The following is an 18,124-nucleotide window of genomic DNA, read 5'->3' on the forward strand; positions in this document are numbered from 1 at the left end:
TCGTCGGGCCAATAACCGACTTATTCAGTCCCCCATTCCGTCTGCCCGGAACTCAGGCAGGCGATCGGCCAGCCCCGCATTGTCGTCCCGAGAGTGCTTTGATATCGGCGCTGTCTGGGGATAATATGGTTTGATTGGCGGCCAACTATCTAGCTCCATGGTCTTGGGAGACTTGCCAGGTTTGGTTAATAAAGTGAGGAAACGCGCGTGGACTTTCCAACATTAGCCAGGACGCCTGTATCTTTTAGCTTTGCCTTTGGTACCTAGGAAGTTTGAAAACGCTGTTACTAATTAGATGCCCCTTGATACTTCTCACAGCATTCCACGCCTAGGGAATTAGTAGTGAGGGCTGCTGAACCCAAGACATGTCACATCTAATAGAACAGCACTGGCTACTGATATTCAAGCGGAGACTCGAAAAGTCACTCAGACACATCAGGCTCAGTGAATGAATTTGTAATTCAGTAGGAGGATGTTGAGATGTCAGACCGAGAATAATCTAGAAAAGGCCTGATGTATCTTTTGACTGGCAGCTCTTCTATGTGCCCGTCATGCTGTTTTCTGATACCCTGAGACATATTCTAATGCGTGTTCCATCTTGGTTTTCATCGATGCTTTCATACGCGAAGAACTCCAAACGCCGCCGTCTTCGCCCTCTTGGTTTGCACCGCCATGCATGTACTATGCCATCTAAACGTTGGGTGAGAGGAGATCATACTTTACACATCGCTCGACCTGTTTCGCAGATGCAATAATTAGCCAGTGACCATGCAACAGAGCGTAGGAAATGGGTCACAGACATCATCGATACTTATCTGAAGGAACCTCCTGGTCTCCAGACCCATCCACAAGATGATCATACTAAAATCACCTCCCTTGGCCATGTCCTTGCCCTGTTGAGCGCTCAATTGGCGCAAAATGGGCAGACTGCTACTCAGAAGATCTGTATTGGGGTCCAACGTCCGCCCGATGCCCTCGAGAAGGAAGATGCTGATGACAACATTGACAAAGTCACCTTCGAGACGAACGTGATGGCTTCGCACCATGTCAAGGACCTTCTCTAATATGTCGCCAATCTTCAAGTTGCCTAATGCCAGAGTCTGGCTCTTGACTCCGAGCACCAAGTGTTGCATTTTCAGAGCAAAGACTTCCTTGTTGATGACAGCGTCAGGCTGGCGGCACCGTTCGCACATGAGATTGCCAGCCTTGTAACCATCAAATTCAGCAACAGCCCGGAAAAGATCGAGAAAGTTGCTGCGATTTGTTTCATTCAGCTCCGTGACCAGGCCCGTGTCGATAAAAATCAGCTGCGGTCTGTAGCCCTCTCGGTCAATCTTTGCTAGCTCGGCGTTCCATGCCTCAGGATCCTTTTGGTGGCGAAACGGTCGGAGCCTGGCGAGAACCTTTTCTGTCACATCGTTCTGCTCTGATGGTAGTGCCTGGTCCTCACCATCCTGGTGGCGAAGACGTAGCTTCAAGGGCAGATCCGGCTGCTCAGCCTCATAGAAGCGCACCATGATGTTGCCCGGGTGCAAATCGGCATGTATGAAGTTGTCAAGCAGCAGCATGCGTAGAAAGGCGTCAAGTCCCTCCGAGGCGATATCTCGTTGGAAAACACCGCCTCCGTTCTCCAAGAAGTCAGCTAGAGGCATGCCGTGGGCGAACTCCTCGATCAAAACATTCCTTGTCGTGAACTCGGTGTACGGGAAGGGGAACCAAGCTGTGGTACGATTCTTGAAGTTCTTCCGGAAAATTGTCAGGTTTGCGGCCTCGATGCGCATGTCGAGCTGCAGTTTCATCATCTCCCCAAACTGCTCAACCTCGTCGGGAAGAGAGAGCCATTCTATCGTGGGGATGAAGTTGAGCACGGACGCAACAGCCCCCATAATGCGCAGGTCCCGGCGTACTGTGCGTTCGACCCCTGGGTGCAGGACTTTGACAGCCACATAAGAGGAAGGCACCCGCTTCGGCGTACTCTTGAGAACGGTACCAACATTCCTCGTCACGTTCTTCCGTATTGTCCCACGAGTTTCATCATCACGCAGGTCGGCGTCTCCTGGCCCTGCCAAGTCGGGCTTGAGCTTAGCCTTGTACACCTGAGCAATGGCACCCACTCCAAGAGGTTTTTCATCGAACTCATCAAAGACATCCTCGAATGGACGACCACCGAATGCAGCTTGCACGATGCGCTTGGTCGCGTGCATGGAGTGAGCTGGAGCATCCGAATGCAGCTTCGACATAATCTCGCACAACTCGGTCGGGAAAATGTCAGATCTGGAAGCGGCCCATTGACCCAACTATCACAAACGTTGTCAGCGACTATCTTATTTCTCTCTTGAAACGTGATCAAGACTCGGCTCTATGCCTGGTCTCAACTTGGCCTCCACAAATGCTTGGCCAGCGGCACTTGCCTCCACCGTTCGGTCTGACAGCAACATAGGTGTTCGCAACGATGACCGCAATCGTTCAGCACCTGATGTGCTGTTGAAGGCCGGGTTCATAGTGCGGATCCGATCCGAGCACAGCCTGGCTTGCCACTTCGATACCAAGTGCCTGGTAGCTGTCCCTGGCTCTTTGCTCTTCCATTCAATGCGGCTCTCATTCATTCCATCTCGCCTTTCTTCGCTGATTCTTGGTTCTCTTCCCTGCCACTGGGCTCTCACCCCTACCTCCGGGGCCTCGCCCTGCCGCTGTGGTCTTCTTCTTGCCGCTGGACTGAAGTCCCTCCATTCGACTCTCTTACCTTCCACTCGACTCACGTCGTCTCCACTAGGCTTTCTTCCTGTCCAATCAACTGTCTTCCCTTCCACGAGGACCACACATATGAGAGCCGATCTCGACGCCAAGGGCACTTCATTCAGTATTGCCTTGTCCAACCACACCATTCCACCAGTCCGAAGCCTGCAGCACATCTCAAAGACCGGTCTAAAGATTCGCATTGTGAGGACCACGAACACTACTCGTGAGTCCTTCAACACGTCTTCACTCCTGACAGAAGCACTTGCTTCGTGGCGGCTGTCATTGAAGACCGCGCACTTCGCTCTGCTATTCGGGAAAACGAAAACTGGTTTGTACACACCTTGATGAAAGCTGGACCAGCCCACTCCATACCCTTCACAAGGAAGCTGTACCACCACAGCGTACCGGCTCGCTCGTTATCGCGGTCCTTTTGTCTTCTGCCGATCCATATCGCTGGAATGGCAAGGATGACTGGTACAAAGATGACGGCAAGGTGGAGGAACCGGAACCCGGTGCAGAGTGGCTCCCAGACATAGAGGTCGAGGAACAAGACGACCTTGTGCCGCAGTCGCGAGAACCCCCGATCGCTGTCTTCGACCTTCTTGGCTATCTCTTGGCGGGATGCCTCCAGCATGCGCATCTCCCCGGTGTCCCCAGATGCCTCCTCGCTCTCGGAGAGCTTGACGAAAGCCGCTGTTCCTAGCGCGGCGCCCTTGGCGGCGGACAGCAGAGGTGCTTGCCCTCGGTGCGGCGGGACGGTCCATTGCCAACTTCGTTGCCTCTGCCACTGCTTCTGCCATTGCCCACTCGTGTGGCTTCTTTGTTGGCTTATCCGCACTACCCGACAGACAAGACTGGAGCTTGGGCCCGCGCCTGACGAGGTCGGCGACTGGAGAATCGATCCACGTATCCGGAGGCACGAGAGTCGGCCTTGTGCCAGGGAGAAGGACCTCATCTCGAAGAAGTCGGTACTCGGTGTTGCGACATAGTAGTTGGCATGTCTTACGAGGATGTCATGGTAAGAAAGGGCGAAGGTTGGGCCAGGCTCAGGTAAGGGCATCAGCACATGTCTACGAAAGCTCTACGATTCACAGCCAATGACGTAGTGGGCTGCGGGGTGGTCCGAGCGTCCGGATCCTGGCTAAACCTCGGCTGGCCCTGGCTGAGCCCCGAAAGGCAAACATTGTGAGTACTCTTCCCTCAAACAGAACTTTTAGACGTCTTTTTATGGCGATGAAAGAATCAAAACTCTTTTGGAACATTGAGACTGAATATGTTGACAGATGTGACTATATATCACTTCTAGAAATGGCCGTGGTGACCATGCAAACAAGTTGTTTTGTTTACTTGCGGCTCTCCCTCCTCCTCCTCCGAAGCCCAGTGCTCTGGCTGCGGCATGGATGGGGGAGGAAGAGCTCGCAGGCGAAATAAACACTTTTCCAGCAAAGATAAACTCCTCCAGGGCCTGATTAGTTGTTCTGGTAACAATCAAGCACTGGAGACAGATAATCTTCACACGAAATCGCTGGTAATGCCCCAGCCTGGAACCCATTCCTGAGTCTGCTCAGTCCAGTAGTATCGGTCAATATCTTCGCCTTGAACAAATTTCCGATATTTGCATCCAGCCCCTACCCCGCGCTGCCAGCTTGGGTTCCCGTTGAGGCTTCTCACACAAGTTCTCACGTACTCTGGAGAAGTTCACAATAAGTGGAAAGCAATTGGCTCCAGCAACCTTCTGGGTTTTGGATCTCATTTCTACCCCGCAAACATCGTTCCCAGCTCGATACATGTTGAAGGCATTCGTACTGCTTTCAGTCAGCATCATCTTTCAACGTATCATCACTGGCAAACCATTCAGCTTCAACGACTCTCTTGGTGTTGTTTCCAATCACCACTCGCCGTCGCGTGCGACCATTGCCAGCTTGATACCTACTGAGCATTCGCACCACTTGAAGGCATCAAGACATTCTATCTGCTTTGTTGACCGTGTTCACATTGGTTGCACTTGTCGCTGATCGTTCATCACGATACATCCAGCATCCACGGCGCGACAAAATCAATGCCTGAGTTCCTGAGGTTTGTTCAATCCTGCCCGCATACATCTCTCAACTGCTTTCTCGTCTCAAGGCCTACATTCACTGGCTCATATCAGCTGTATTGACATAGCTGAACAGCATCTGACAAAGCGCGTCCGTCAGCAACAGTTTCAACCATTGCCTTACGTGGGTCGACTCGACAATTCACCTGTCTTGGAATTGAAGACATCAACAGTGCCTACGGTACGTGAATACCGCCCTATTTCTGAGATCTGTATAATGCCCCGTGTTTGAGACAATCCAAGCGCAATAGTACTAATTGTCAATGTAGACAGTAAAACCGCAACCATGACTACTTTTACAAGCGACAACATGGATGCAGAGGCCGAGATCGCGTTGTTTACCGGTCCAGATACCATGGAACTGTTGAACTACACTTCAAACGAGCTAAATCGCCACTTGCAACTGCAGAGACACGGAGTCCAGTGGCCCCTTGGACCGGTCGCATTTCGTATGCCGCCTCGGTTTCCTGGCACAGTGCCTCCAACCAATACACCACAGGTGACTGCCACAGATATACATAACTCTGTGTACGAACTGCCGACGAGCTCACCTCAACTTTCGAACCATGTGAACAACGTGGAGAGCGAGCTTCAAACCGGACAGGATGTCACTCCAGTTTCGCCTGTTGCACGCAGCGATACCCGCTCATCCTTTGAGATCCTAGGATGTATGCCACCAGAGAGGCGTGCTACATCTCATCCTGGCGTCGGATCACGTCTGAGCAGACCACCCTCTAGCATGCCCTACTTTGGACCTGTGGGCGATGAAGGACATCTGGGAGAAGAACTCGATGCTGTTGAACAGGCAGGGGAGCGCGCTGCACCTCGTCCTGATGCACCAGCCCTTGTTCTCGGAATCAAGTCACTAGTCCAATTGGTCGTCGCAGTTTTCCTGTTTGCAGTCAGCTCCTTTTCGACCACTGCCGCAGGAGCCGTAATCACTGTTTTGCGACAGGTAGGAAAACCTGTGCATCCTGGTTACGGTGCATGGTTAGTCCTCAGCATAATTGTCTGTGTCTTCAGTACAGCCGGACTGGCCTACATCCTCCGTGGATCCGCATCCTTCAACTGGCGGCCCAGAAGAGTTCGAGTCCCATGGACCATCCGCTCTCCTTTTGCCAGAAGACTTCCTGGTGTCCCGTCTCGCAGCCAATCGCCCGGTCATCTCCCTCACCCTAAGGAGTTCGAGTTGGATGACTTGGAGAACCAGCCGCCGCGACCGCCTACTCCATATCCTGGACTAAGCAGGCCTATGCCAGCGCACTCGCCACAGTTTTTCCCACAGGGTCGGCCCCAGACTTTGCCTCTTGGCTTCCCGGTTCCACCTGCTACGGGTGTCAATCGCATGGACAGCACAGTCAGCAGGATGACTACAATTTCTTTCCAGTCTGCGCCTCGCTCAGTCAGCCCCTTGTCGGACGTACCTCCCACGCCTCCGCCGAAGCCGACTGTCCCTCGTCTTGAGTCGCGGGAGCCTCTGCTTCCACCCACGGCCTCAGGCGGAACTGTGACACAATCTGATACCAGAGCGAGCATCATGACCACTCTTTGCGATGCTGTCCAGCTTTCCAACCCTGCCAACGAACCCGGCCATGTCACTCAGCATTACAGTCCCTTGATGACAGGAAGCAGCCCCGCGACCACTGTTACCGGTCGTGATTCCGGATCGATCCAGTCTCCTCGGCCGACTTATCCAATTGAGCTTGCATCACCCTCTCGAGGCAGAGAGTATCGAGGCAGAGAGTACCGTCGTTAGGTTGCAAAAGAGTACCGTCGTTAGGTTGCAAAAGATTGCAGCACTTGAGGCCATACTTGTGGCATTCCAACTTTCATGCGATGCTTGTCACCCCAATCTTGACGGCACCCATTTCGCCATGCCGTCTTTGTTTCATGATTCCTCAGTCGTTCGGTCATGTGTGCCGAGGCCACTTGTTTCTTCGATACCCGTCTTTTGCAGTATTTGTTTTTGTTTGACCTGTTTTTCAGTCTCCATCCTTGGGGTCCCCGCCTCTAGGGAATTTGTCCCGAGGACTAAGTCAGTCTGCCTCAAGAAAATACGTCTGCGATGAGGAAACACCACTTGAGGGAACACGCCTTGAGGGAAAATCGTCTTGAGGGAACACACCTTAGGAAAATCCGTCTTTCTAGGGTGAACACACTTGAGGCACCCTACGCCGAGGAAATATCTGGATGAACCGGCTTCGAGGCGATCTCTTCGTGGACAGTCTTGCCCGGCACGTTTCAACTCTATTGATTTAATGATTTGAAGTGTAGAGAAACTTGTATCTGTACGTCAACAAACAACAACATATTTATGGATGAAGGAAGGGCATCAAACATATTTATGGCCAGAAGTCATCTGCATACATCAAGCAAGACAAGGCACATAGTCTGCGGATTGAGCATAAAGAAACAAGGCTGTAGCATGCAGCCATACTCAGTAGTACAAATGAACAGGATTGAAATGACCAGGATGGCCAACCAAACGTGAACATGTAGACACGAAGAAGTTGTGGAAATACCTAGGCTTGTGACTAACTAGGTTGCCCGGGCCTTGTTCTCCCGGTACCTCTTCTGCTTGGCTGCCACCTTTCTTCTCTTCCTCCAGGACCGACTCAGATCGCTCCTGTTCTCGTAGAACCACTTCTGGAAGTCGGTATTGGGGTTGGTAGGCTCGCCATCCCCGGCGCCCTCGGTTGCCACCCCTCCGGGACTGTCCAGCTCATCATCCTCCTCCTCCTCGCCCTCTTTGATGCCCGGACTCGCATCTCTGGGTGGCCATAATCTAGAGTAGCGGCTGGGGTGTGCAGTATCCGGGGTGGGAGCTGCACTGCGAGTACCTCGCCACTCCCAGTCTTGCTTGGAGAAAGGTGTCATGGGCAGCTGGATGCCCTGAGAGGGACCTGCCTGGCTGCCGCTCTCGTCATTGTCCATTTCAGGGCCATCTCCAGCCACGCCCTCATTGTTATCATCCTCCTCGTCCTCAAAATCTTGTCCACTGAAGAATGCAAAGGTCTGATTACCTTCAGCATCTGCTTTGACAGCTGATTCGTCTTGCTTTTGTCGTTTATACAAGGCTTCGAGAGGGTGAACTTTTGTTGCTGAAGGGGTTGCTGGAGGTATTTTGATTGTCAGGCTCTTGGCTGAGCTCGCCGACTTTGGTCGGGCTGAATCCGGGGGGCTGTCCAAGCCAGCACTAGTAGCAGTGTCTGTAGCCAAAGACTTGAGGGCGCGGTGTGCAAGTCTAGGAGTCTGTTGCTTTGAAGCATCCGCATCTTCCTCGGCCTCCGATTCCTCCTCCGCGTCGTCCGAGGAACTGCCACTGCTGCTAGTAGTGTCATCATCCTCCATAACGGCCTTCTTCTCAACCGGGATTCTGGGCAGCGCGGTGGGCCTAGTGCTTTTGATCTCCTCAACCACAACACCATTACTGTCCACCCAGCCCTTGCCTTCCACAAAGTTGGATTCGGTTCCGGATGTCGTAGCACCCTTGGATGCCTTGAAGTACGTGGGGAACTTGGTCGTATTCTCGAATTCGTGGACAACAACATCATGCTTCTTGTGTTTCTTGGACTTGGATTCCCCTTCCTGTGCATCACCCTTCACCACATCGCGCTTGTTCGGAGGAATCTGGGTCTTGACCAAGCACTCGGGTCCATCGGTGTATTCGGATTCGGCCTCTCGCTTCCTCTTCTTTTTCTCTTTCTTGTCTTTCTTCTCTTTCTTTTCCTTCTTGCTGTCTTTTGACTTGGTCTTCTCTCTCTCCTTCTCCTTCTTCTTCTTTGACTTTGCCTCCTCTGGAGTCACTGTCCACCCACGTTTGACCTTGCGGCCCTCCTCTAGCTCGATGCCGACAATCTCTTGCGGATCGCGCTTCCTCTTCTTCTCCCGCTTCTCTGCTTTAGACTTCTTGGACTTGCGCTCCGAATCAGGGCCGGCCGCTGCGTCAACCAGCGCGTCAGGATCAGGCTTTGGCATGTTGTCCGGCCGGGCAGGTTCAACTCGAATCTTGACGCCTTTCAGGACTGCCCCGTTGAGTTTGTTCTTGATCTTTTCGGCGTCGGTGGAGACGAGCTCGATGAAGCCGTACGGCCTGTCCGGAAAGGCCTGAAGGGTATGGTACGAGATTGCGCGGGCTTTAGAGAGTGCGGCTTGTGGTACAATGACCTTGAGGAGTTCGGGATTCAGAGGCGCAATGTGAAGACGTGTATAGGGTTCCTCAGCCTTGTGAGCAGTCTTTGTCATAGGCGCATCCGTCATGGCTTCCTATGGTCCCCGAAATCTTGTGCAGCCATCAAGAAGAAGAACAAAGGCTTTGGTTGTTGTAGAGTAAGACTGGATCGACATGTGCAGCCAGCCAGCACTATTTTTGATATTCACAGCTGAACTTGGCTGCAGAAACTAGCGCCTAGGAAAATAACTTAGGGACCCTTCCGCCGATAACGATAAGCTGGTCAGGGGTGAGCTGCTATCCGAATGGCGCTAGACTTGCAGCTGTCCCTGTTAGCGTGTTATTTGCTGTCAGCTTACAAGGCTGTATTCAAATGTCACCAGGGATCAGATTCAACTGATGTTCGACTGCTACTGTGCCTACCACGTCTGCGGATCAATACCAGAATTTGGAATTCAAGCTCCCCAGGGTATGAGGATCCTGGCAGTACAATTGATTTCCATGGAGTCGAGCTCTGAACGATCCAAAGGCTCCAGCCTGGGCCACTGGCATCAGGAAACATAGGGCCAGCCTGGGCAGACACTTCTTTTTCAAGCACTTCACAAGTCTCACCGTGGCTATGAGGTGTTTTGCTGGTGGGGAATTCCAAAATACCAGACTCAGACTTGCATCATTGCTCCGTACTGCTCTGGCTGCAATATATTTATCAAGTGCCGCGTTCACCGACTGAGGTGTGCTATCTTCATTGGGGGAAAGGCAGGCAATTAAGCAACAGCGTCGCTCGGGACACGATCTGGGCTTATGAACAACTAGGCAGGCGATAAAGAAGCCGGTCTTGGCCTTCTACACGATCTAGTCCCATTGTACTGGGCTCACCTGCTACTGCTATGGGTCATGCTCGCTTGCTCCTTGCATCCCTTCTAGTCTCTCGCGTCTGAATGTTCTGCCTCCTCCTGTCCCTGCATTTTACAATAGTCTCCTGGCTTCCTAGCCTCACATTTTCCCATCTCCTACGTCCCATATAATTTACGAGGCCTTCTATCACTTGCTGGTGACAGTGGGAGATGAAGAGACCTGGCACCACAACGCTTGTTGCTCCTGGCCTTCTCTCTTGCTGCTTCCTTCCTTGTGACCTCCTCTTTCTCTTCCTCTCCTCTTTCTCATTTATGCTCTTTACAGAAGACTCCAGGCAAGCCACATAATGGATGAGTTCTCGTGCCTTCCCCTTTTGGCACCAGAAGGGGTTCTGGGATCACAACTTTGCCCTTCCCAGTACCTGCTGCTCTCGCCCTCTACTCTTCTGTGTTCTCTTCTCTATCCTCTTGTCCATCCATCCCATACAGTCTTTACCAACAGTCTCTTATAGCCTTCATGAGCGTTCAGCTCAAGTCTCTGCGAACAATCACCTAGAACCACCTCATCTTTGCTCCTGTGACATACTTCATATCACACAACTTATATGGCGGCCTCAGCATTAGACACAAAGTACCCCCGCGAATCCCAGCAGAATCCGGCCTTCGTCCCGCGAGATGAGGTGGAATACATCTTCGATGAGATTGCGGAATTCGTTGTATCAGCCACCAGGAAGAATTGCCCACAGACCGGTGAGAGGGTCATTGCGAAGGGAGAGTACCGACTCACGCTAGGTGACATGCGAGGATTATCATACTACGTCCGTGACCTAACCGATGAGCTTTCCAAACCCAAGAAGTACCGAGCAATGCACATGAAACATCGCAGGCCCACGCCCGCCATCTTTAATCCTCCAAGAGCTATGCAACCGACAGGTTCAACACCCGCAGATCCTATCACCAGCCTAAACACCTCCCCAGCCGACGGACCCATCATATTCCCAGGCTTCCCTGGCTGCCGGCGGAGGCTGCCAGGACCAAACACTGCTACTTTCATCTCAGCAGACAATGTGACCGAGATTACCTGGTTCGGCCCCATATCAGGGTATCCGAGCTCAGAGGACTCCTCGGAGGCTGAAGGAAACCCACCACCGTCGCCTGAGATAGGCACGGTCCCATCCATAGTTGTTACAAGACCGCCTGATGAAAATACTCGCAACTCAGCGAGCAATAGTCAAGGAGTCATCGTAGCCGATGGCCCAACAAGAAGACGACAGAGCTCTATGATTGCCTTAATAAGCAGGGATGAGGAGGGCGAGGGGTCACGGACGCGGACGCAGAATGAGCCAGAGCAGCCCAAGACAGTGATCGGAAAGATCCGCAAGAAGAGCATCGAACTAGGCCAAGCAGTCGGTGGCTTTGTGAATGGCGCGTACAGAAATATCGACTACAAACCACGGCGGGAGTCAAGCGCCACGAGAATGCGAGCAATCCTTGACCGGGTGTCGCCACCACTGCCGACGCCGGAGGAGAACGCAGAGATATTCTCGGCAATGACAGGTGCCCGCCCCGTCACCCCGGAAGACGTGGCCAAGTCCAAGGGGCGGAAGCAGTCCACGCAATCTTGAAAGATGCCTTGGCGGAAGGTGTCACCGTCAGAGCGGCGAGTAGGAAACGCAGGTACGGAAAGTATGTACGGCGACGTCGTTGATCGGTCTTTGGAAGGGGTCCGGAAACAGGGGAGGCCCGGTCACCCAGATCGTTCAGACGTCGGCGACTCGTCCAAAGGCACCCCAAGCTTCCGGTCTCTGACAGCGGGGGGATCTGGAGTGCTGCCGTCTTGGCCACCAGGCCTAATGCAGCATCCGATTCGGAAGCGCAAGGCGTTTTTTCGAGATTACTTACGTTGTTGCTGCTATAGCTTCTCGCAAGGGCGGAGTTTAATGTGTGATGTTGGGCGGGGGATTCGCAAGAACCGTACGGAAAAGCATGTGAAACCTGATTGCCAAGATGGCGCAGCCTGTTTTGTTCATGTTGACCACCCACCAGGTGCCGTCTTCATCCTACCTCGGTTTGAAACAGCAGTGCTCTGTGTCGGGGAATCCTAGTTTACACTGGTAGCATAGCCAGGCTCTTGATAGAACGTGTCTGAATGAACATGAGGCCAATGTGGCTGACGTTGTTTTCTGTCGATGCTGTGCAGTGGTTTGTTTCACCTAATCCGACCCTCCCGGGCGTGATAGGCTCAGCCTGACAGCGTCACTAATTCAGACTAAAGGCGTGGCAATGCAATATGATGTTGTTCTTAAGAACGCTCTCTTTCCCTGGACTGCAGCTTCACATGTTTACCGGATGCCACCTCCCGCAGGTTGTTGTCTGTTCACGTAATCCATGACAACCCCCAGCCCAGCCACCTTTCTGGTCCCATATACCAGACCACCCAGGGAGTCTCTCTAAGTGCTCTTCGCTCCCACAGAACGCCCCACAGAATATGCTGTGTTCGTCATGGTCAACACAGGGAAGCCGTCCGGAGCCTGTATCAACTGCCGAGAGAGGAGGATAAAATGTGATGAGGCAAAGCCGGTTTGCGTCAAATGCATCAGGTCGGGCAGGACGTGCGCGGGATACTCACAAGGTTTCAAATTACGTGACCAGACGCAAAAGACAATAATCAAGGCCAAGTTCGGGAAGGGGAGCAAGGCGAAGCGGCTGGCTGCCCTCAAGGAGCACAAGGAGACCAAGGAGACCACCCCGAGCCCCCAGTCGGTGCCCTCATCCGAGAGCTCTCCCGCGCTTGACGGGCTGGTCACACATCCACGCAGGTACTCGGCACCTGTGCCGAAGGGAGGACCAAATCGCTATGGGGCATTCGGAGGGGGCCACAGGAGGAATCTGTCGGACCCGATCGCAAAGGCGACGAAAGAGACGACATGGCCCCTGGCGCCAGGGTCCGACACCGAGAACGATCTCTCGGGGATGATGGGGCTCGATCTGCAGTCGATACACATGCCCCTGGTGGACCGCGCGCGGTGCTACTTCCTCTCGAGCTACGTCGTCTACTGCCCTAACAAGTCGGACACGGGCATGTTGACCTTCATACCGTCGCTGCTCGCGTCGTCGGAAGGGTCGAGCCGGTACTTTCAGGACATGTTCAGCGCCGTCTCCATCGCTGCGTTCTCCATGCGCCCGAACTGCAGAGATGCCGCGAACGCCACGCATCTATACTATGGAGCAGGCGTCCGCGGGCTGAGGAAAGCCCTTGAGGTTGGAGAGTCGGCCAAGTCTGACACCGTCTTGGCTACTACGATCTTGCTAGGGGTATATGAGGTACGTGGCTAGAAAGCAGATGGAGACAAGAGACTTGCTGGGCCGAAATACTGATGAGAAGCGGAAATTAGGGACTGGCATACGGCGACGCCGAGAAGATCGCCTACACACAGCATTTCAGGGCCGCGCTTGAACTCCTCCGACTCAGGGGCCCGGAGCAGTTCTCTTCCAAGCATGGCACCGAAATGTTTGATCTAGTAATGGAGAGCCTGGTACGTATTTACCAACTGCAACTCCCGTGGAAAGAGCGGGTGAGTTTATACCATCTTGCGAATCATTTCCAACGGGACTCCTCCGCCCCCTATGCCGACATGGACTGACAGTCTTCGTCTGTCAAGATGCGTCAGTACGACCTTACGACCGTCATCGATGATGAGGATATTTCACGGTGGTCGAAACAAACCTCGATCATCCCCCACGCAAATCGACCTCATCTGACTTCGATGAGGATGTTGGATCTGCGGTCCAAGCTTGCCAGCCTCCTGGGATCACCAAGGAGAGACTCTGAGGCCACTCGAAAAGCCGTCAAGATACTTATGACAGCGCAGGAATTCGAGAAACGCGTAAGCCAGTACTACGAGTCGGAGGATCTAATGGCGAAGAAGAACTTGTGGGTTGCAACGACAACGGATGAGAACGCAGACCTCGTATATCCGGACTGGTGGACAGCAACTCGATGGCTGAACAAGTACGCTTTTCGGTTGCTGATCTGCCACATCATCGCGGATGTATCCGCCTGGCTGGCCGAGTCGACAGAACCATGGCCCCAGAACCTGGGGACGAGTGCGTCCGAAACTGCAAAGGAGGACATCAAGAACATTATTGCTAGCATTCCATATTTATGTTCCTGGAGAGGAATGGCAAAAGATCCTCCAAAGGGAGCCCACTCGCCATGCGGGAGTGATGATGCGGGCTCCGTGGAGGGTATTACCAACTTAATGGTAATCTGGCCTCTGGTCCTGGCGGCAGAGAGTCAGTTCGTCACCCCCGAGCAGAGGGATTACGTTCAGGGCAGGCTGAAGTGGATCGGTCAGAATATGGGAGTGAAACACGCAGCAGTTGTTTCCGAGGTAAGTTCTTGACTCCCAGCGCTTACCAGTCCACAGCTGGAAATCAAGGGTAAAAGCGTGCTACTGCCACAGAACTCCGACTGACCAGCCTGGTGCGCAGCAAATGAAAACCGGGAGAGTGTCAGAAAGCTCGAGTTCTGGTGGTCTGCGCGCAAAAGCATCCGTTCCTGGGCGATGTCAAAAACGCCGTCCAGACAGCGAGATCGCGTACTTGATTCCTGATGTGGACGTATATAGAGCATGAGGGTCAGTCAGTCGATATTGACGAACTGTACGGACCATGGACATATAGGGAAACGACTCCGCTCTGGGAGCGAGAGCTGCAGTCGGCCCTCTACCGCCCGGGCGGTGGAGTCGGTGATCATATTCAGCACCGATGATAGACGAGGATCACAGGACTCGGCGGCGAGCAATGGAAACGGACAAGGGAATGGCTTCGATACAGGAGGCGGGCACGGGGAGGCTCGCGAAACGGGCCAAACCACAGGTCCAAGAAACTTTTGAGGGGCGAGGGAGGATGGGCGATCTTAAAGTACCAACGCAACCAGCCGTTGACGGTCGCTTGCCAAATTCCGCAACAAGGAAAGATGGGTGAAGTCTCCGTGCCCAGAGTTATTTGAGCCCCATCCCCACGTATGCGGCTCCTGCCAAGCTTTCTCTGCGGCGGCTCGCTCCGCCCCCTTGTCCACATTGAGTACTTCACGCCTGGGTTTGACACAGCCTCCTGAAACCCTGCGGCTCAGGGGTGGCGCGCGCAGTTCGACTAGTATTAAGCATAAACTGCTCCCCAGGGAAATCAAAGTTTCTGACGGCCTGGGGGCGCCTAAGGTGTGTCAGATGATCGTGTTCGAAAACTTGAATTTCTCCGAAGGCTAGACATGGGCAGTTTTGCAGGTGTGCGGTGTTGACCGTGGTATTTTGGTGATCCACTCCTATCCTATGAAACCCAACGTGTGTCACACGATGGACGTCGGCGCGCTGCTACCGCATACACGTATATCCAAATAGAGATGCGCTCTAGGAAAGGAGGACTTCGGTTACAGTTTATAAATGTCATCCCTTCTCGTTGATCCGAGTCCGTCGATCATCTCGTCCGATCCGTTGATCTTCCAAGCCCGGCCTGTCACTCTTTCAGCCAAAAATCAGTTTTCGTAAATTTTCTTTGCAGCCGGTCCTGCCTTTTCGAATTCACGCTTCTTCTGCGTCTTATCGGCTCAACTGTCGCTTCTGCTCGATTCTCCTGTCGGAATTTACCCTTTCCCCGTCCACTTCTGCGCCATGCGTTATACCACTTCCTTCGCCCTGGCTCTCGCCAGCCTGTCCTTGACCAGTGCCGGTAAGTCATTTCCTCCTTCTTACATGGCATCACCGTCTGGCCCTCCAAAAATAGACTGACAAACCCTCACAGCGCCCCTCGAGGCCCGCCAGAACGCCTGCTTCGTGGTGGGCAAGACGGCCCTCCCGGCCGAGGTGCAGGACTCTGTCACGGCGATCCAGTCCGCGGTCACCTGCGGATCGACGACGACCATTGACAACGTCCCGGACGTCACCTCTGGTTCTGTCAGCTTCAGCCAAGTCGACTTCTCCCAATCAAAGTCCAGCCCGCTGCAGTTCGCCCTCGACACCTTCGCCACCGCCGCCAACCCGGCCGACTCGGACCTGGCCACCCTGCAGGACCAGCTCAACGTCTACCTGGCCACCGAGGCCGGCCTGCGCAGTGTTGGCGGCAGCTTGGCTATCAAGGTCCCTAAGTTCTTCTTGGCCATGCAGGTTAGCAGGGTCCAGACTGCTCAGGTATGTTGCTTGCTTTCTTTCCCTTTGTTTATCTGCGGATGCGGAATAGTGAAGGCGTTGAATGCGTGGGAATCGCTTGCTAACCAGAGATGATCGAATAGGGCAACCCGCCTGCTGCTGCGGGTCAACAAGTTGACCACCTCAGGGACAAGGTCATTAAGAACGCAGCTGGGGAGAGTCAGGCTTTGCTGGACCAGGTCACTCAGCTGGCGGCCACGACCTAGGATGAGCCATGAGTAATTGAGACGTGGGCACGATCAGTCGGACAAAATCGGGCTGCACTGCTGTTTCGCGGTCTAATAATGGGCATGTTGTACATTACATGTTGCTGTCATCCAAATCGTAATTCTATACAAGAGAGGAGTAGTGGAACTCGTGGCAAGGGCCGGGCATAATCGGCCGTGAAGAAGACACGCACCATTCGGTATTCCCATTCCCAAACGCCAGCTCTCAAGTCAAAGCCCATAACTATGCCATCTAAAGCGCCAATGAAATGATGAATCCACCGCTTTGTACATTTTCCCGCCTGTCGGGCTAGGTTGAGACACTACTGTTGAGACCTTCGGTCGGCCTCGCGGACCGCCCCGCCTGAAGCCCTCCACCAGACGTCGCCGCCCCACCTCATCATCCGCTCAACGGCGCCGGTAGGAGTTAGGGCGGGCCGAACATCGAGGTAGAACACAGGCTCGCCGGTTGGCTCTGGAGGACCGCTGTAGTAGTCGATAACGTAGCGCACCTGCTTCTCCTTGCCGTCAACGTTTCGAGCGACGTACCAGTCGTGGCGGTCGAACGGAGGCTCGGTACTACCAGCATGTTAGCGATAAATCCCTTCTAGTCACCAAAATAATGCACGGATGATGCTCACGCAAACTTAGCTGGATACAACCAGCCCATGACCTGGAACATGGCCGCCTTGGGCGTCATTTCCTTGGGACGGCCCTGGAAGCGGATGAGGGTGGGGTTTATGGGCTCCACGTTGTTCTTCCAGTCGAGGACGCGCTGCGTCTCCTGGGCGTTCTCCTCGCCGCGCCTGCAGATCTCCCAGGCCCGCGACAGGCCGCCGCCGAAACGCTTCTCCCACTCGACGACCTCGGCCCAGGCGCCCTCGTTCAGGAAGTTGTGCACGGCCACCATGCTCTCCACGGCCGTCACGTCCGTGTCCGTATAGCCCTTGCGCAGCAGAGCGTTGTACATCTGCTGCGGCGACGGGTACTCCCAGTTGCCGTCGCCGGTGCCCTTGGGGATGGAGCTTGGATCGCGTTCGACTGGTAGGGCGTGTGTCTGGTTTGGTGCGGGTGCTTGGGACAGTTCGCGGAACATGTAATTGAGAGGGTTAATCTTGGAGAGAAACGAGGCATCATCGGATTTGCCGGTCGGCGACTGGTCGTGTGGGACGGGGCATGATGACGGCGGAGGTGTTGGAGGAGGCGAAGGTGCTGCAGAGCCTAGGACGCTGACAGTCTTGTTGTGCATGGGACAGCTCGGCTGATCTCTTGTTAGCCATGGGAGCCATCTTTATGCAGACAGCACACTGTGACAGAAACTTACTGGTGGTGCTGCATCTCCACGTTGTTGATGGGGCACCGGGCAAGAGGATGGCTTCTGCGCCGAAGGGGCGGCGAGTGGTGTGTGGATGGTTGTAGCGTCAGCCCAGAACCAACCCATCGTGCTCGAGTATTCTGTGGTCTGGCTAATACAGGTTCAGAGGGGTCACCAGGGAAGCAGTTGCCGGTAATGGAGTTGAAGTTTGCTGGATATTTGCTGGCAGAAAGGATGGGATTCTGGTCGAGATTGGTAAAAGATTGACCCAGACTGGATGGAGATCGAAATCGTCATTGCAAGGGTTCGGCTTCTGGAAAATTTTAGTGGAGTCGCCTCCTCGGGAGAATGCGGCTGCTGAAGGCGCGTCTCCTTCTGGTGACCACTACATGCCTGCAACGCCTCCTTCTTTTCAGCACGCTAATAAGCATCGGCCACCATGACAAGCAGTAAATGGACGACTTGTTAGGCGAATGAAGATTGATGCATTATCATATGTTTGATTTTGAGATTATTCTTTTTGATGAGACGTGGA

The 18,124-nt window shown here is 53.7% G+C and overlaps 7 protein-coding genes across 7 annotated transcripts; 4 read left to right on the forward strand and 3 right to left on the reverse strand.

The window, feature by feature from the left end:
* Nucleotides 1-755: 755 nt before the first annotated feature.
* Nucleotides 756-3,694, reverse strand: J7T55_013954 (ABC1 family protein; the record flags this gene model as incomplete). The annotated part of the gene is made up of 2 exons (XM_053140878.1): nt 756-2,297; nt 3,080-3,694. 2 exons carry the CDS (start codon nt 3,692-3,694, stop codon nt 756-758), a joined length of 2,157 nt encoding a protein of 718 aa, XP_052996290.1.
* A 1,429-nt stretch (nt 3,695-5,123) lies between these two features.
* J7T55_013955 (uncharacterized protein) lies at nt 5,124-6,593 on the forward strand (the record flags this gene model as incomplete). The annotated part of the gene is made up of 1 exon (XM_053140879.1): nt 5,124-6,593. One exon carries the CDS (start codon nt 5,124-5,126, stop codon nt 6,591-6,593), a length of 1,470 nt encoding a protein of 489 aa, XP_052996291.1.
* Nucleotides 6,594-7,375: 782 nt separating this feature from the next.
* Nucleotides 7,376-9,097, reverse strand: J7T55_013956 (uncharacterized protein; the record flags this gene model as incomplete). Its single annotated transcript, XM_053140880.1, has 1 exon — nt 7,376-9,097. The coding sequence occupies one exon, from the start codon at nt 9,095-9,097 to the stop codon at nt 7,376-7,378; it is 1,722 nt and encodes a 573-aa protein (XP_052996292.1).
* A 1,370-nt stretch (nt 9,098-10,467) lies between these two features.
* On the forward strand, nt 10,468-11,487 carry J7T55_013957 (uncharacterized protein; the record flags this gene model as incomplete). Its single annotated transcript, XM_053140881.1, has 1 exon — nt 10,468-11,487. One exon carries the CDS (start codon nt 10,468-10,470, stop codon nt 11,485-11,487), a length of 1,020 nt encoding a protein of 339 aa, XP_052996293.1.
* Nucleotides 11,488-12,364: 877 nt separating this feature from the next.
* Nucleotides 12,365-14,340, forward strand: J7T55_013958 (uncharacterized protein; the record flags this gene model as incomplete). Its single annotated transcript, XM_053140882.1, has 4 exons — nt 12,365-13,186; nt 13,258-13,437; nt 13,525-14,256; nt 14,329-14,340. The coding sequence occupies 4 exons, from the start codon at nt 12,365-12,367 to the stop codon at nt 14,338-14,340; spliced, it is 1,746 nt and encodes a 581-aa protein (XP_052996294.1).
* A 1,194-nt stretch (nt 14,341-15,534) lies between these two features.
* On the forward strand, nt 15,535-16,274 carry J7T55_013959 (uncharacterized protein; the record flags this gene model as incomplete). Its single annotated transcript, XM_053140883.1, has 3 exons — nt 15,535-15,592; nt 15,665-16,050; nt 16,152-16,274. The coding sequence occupies 3 exons, from the start codon at nt 15,535-15,537 to the stop codon at nt 16,272-16,274; spliced, it is 567 nt and encodes a 188-aa protein (XP_052996295.1).
* Nucleotides 16,275-16,597: 323 nt separating this feature from the next.
* On the reverse strand, nt 16,598-17,715 carry J7T55_013960 (cytochrome-2; the record flags this gene model as incomplete). The annotated part of the gene is made up of 3 exons (XM_053140884.1): nt 16,598-16,853; nt 16,916-17,535; nt 17,599-17,715. The coding sequence occupies 3 exons, from the start codon at nt 17,713-17,715 to the stop codon at nt 16,598-16,600; spliced, it is 993 nt and encodes a 330-aa protein (XP_052996296.1).
* Nucleotides 17,716-18,124: the final 409 nt, after the last annotated feature.

This window comes from Diaporthe amygdali, assembly GCF_026229845.1.
Source record: "Diaporthe amygdali strain CAA958 chromosome Unknown NODE_7_length_1459731_cov_64_868725, whole genome shotgun sequence".
Classification (NCBI taxonomy): Eukaryota; Fungi; Ascomycota; class Sordariomycetes; order Diaporthales; family Diaporthaceae; genus Diaporthe; species Diaporthe amygdali.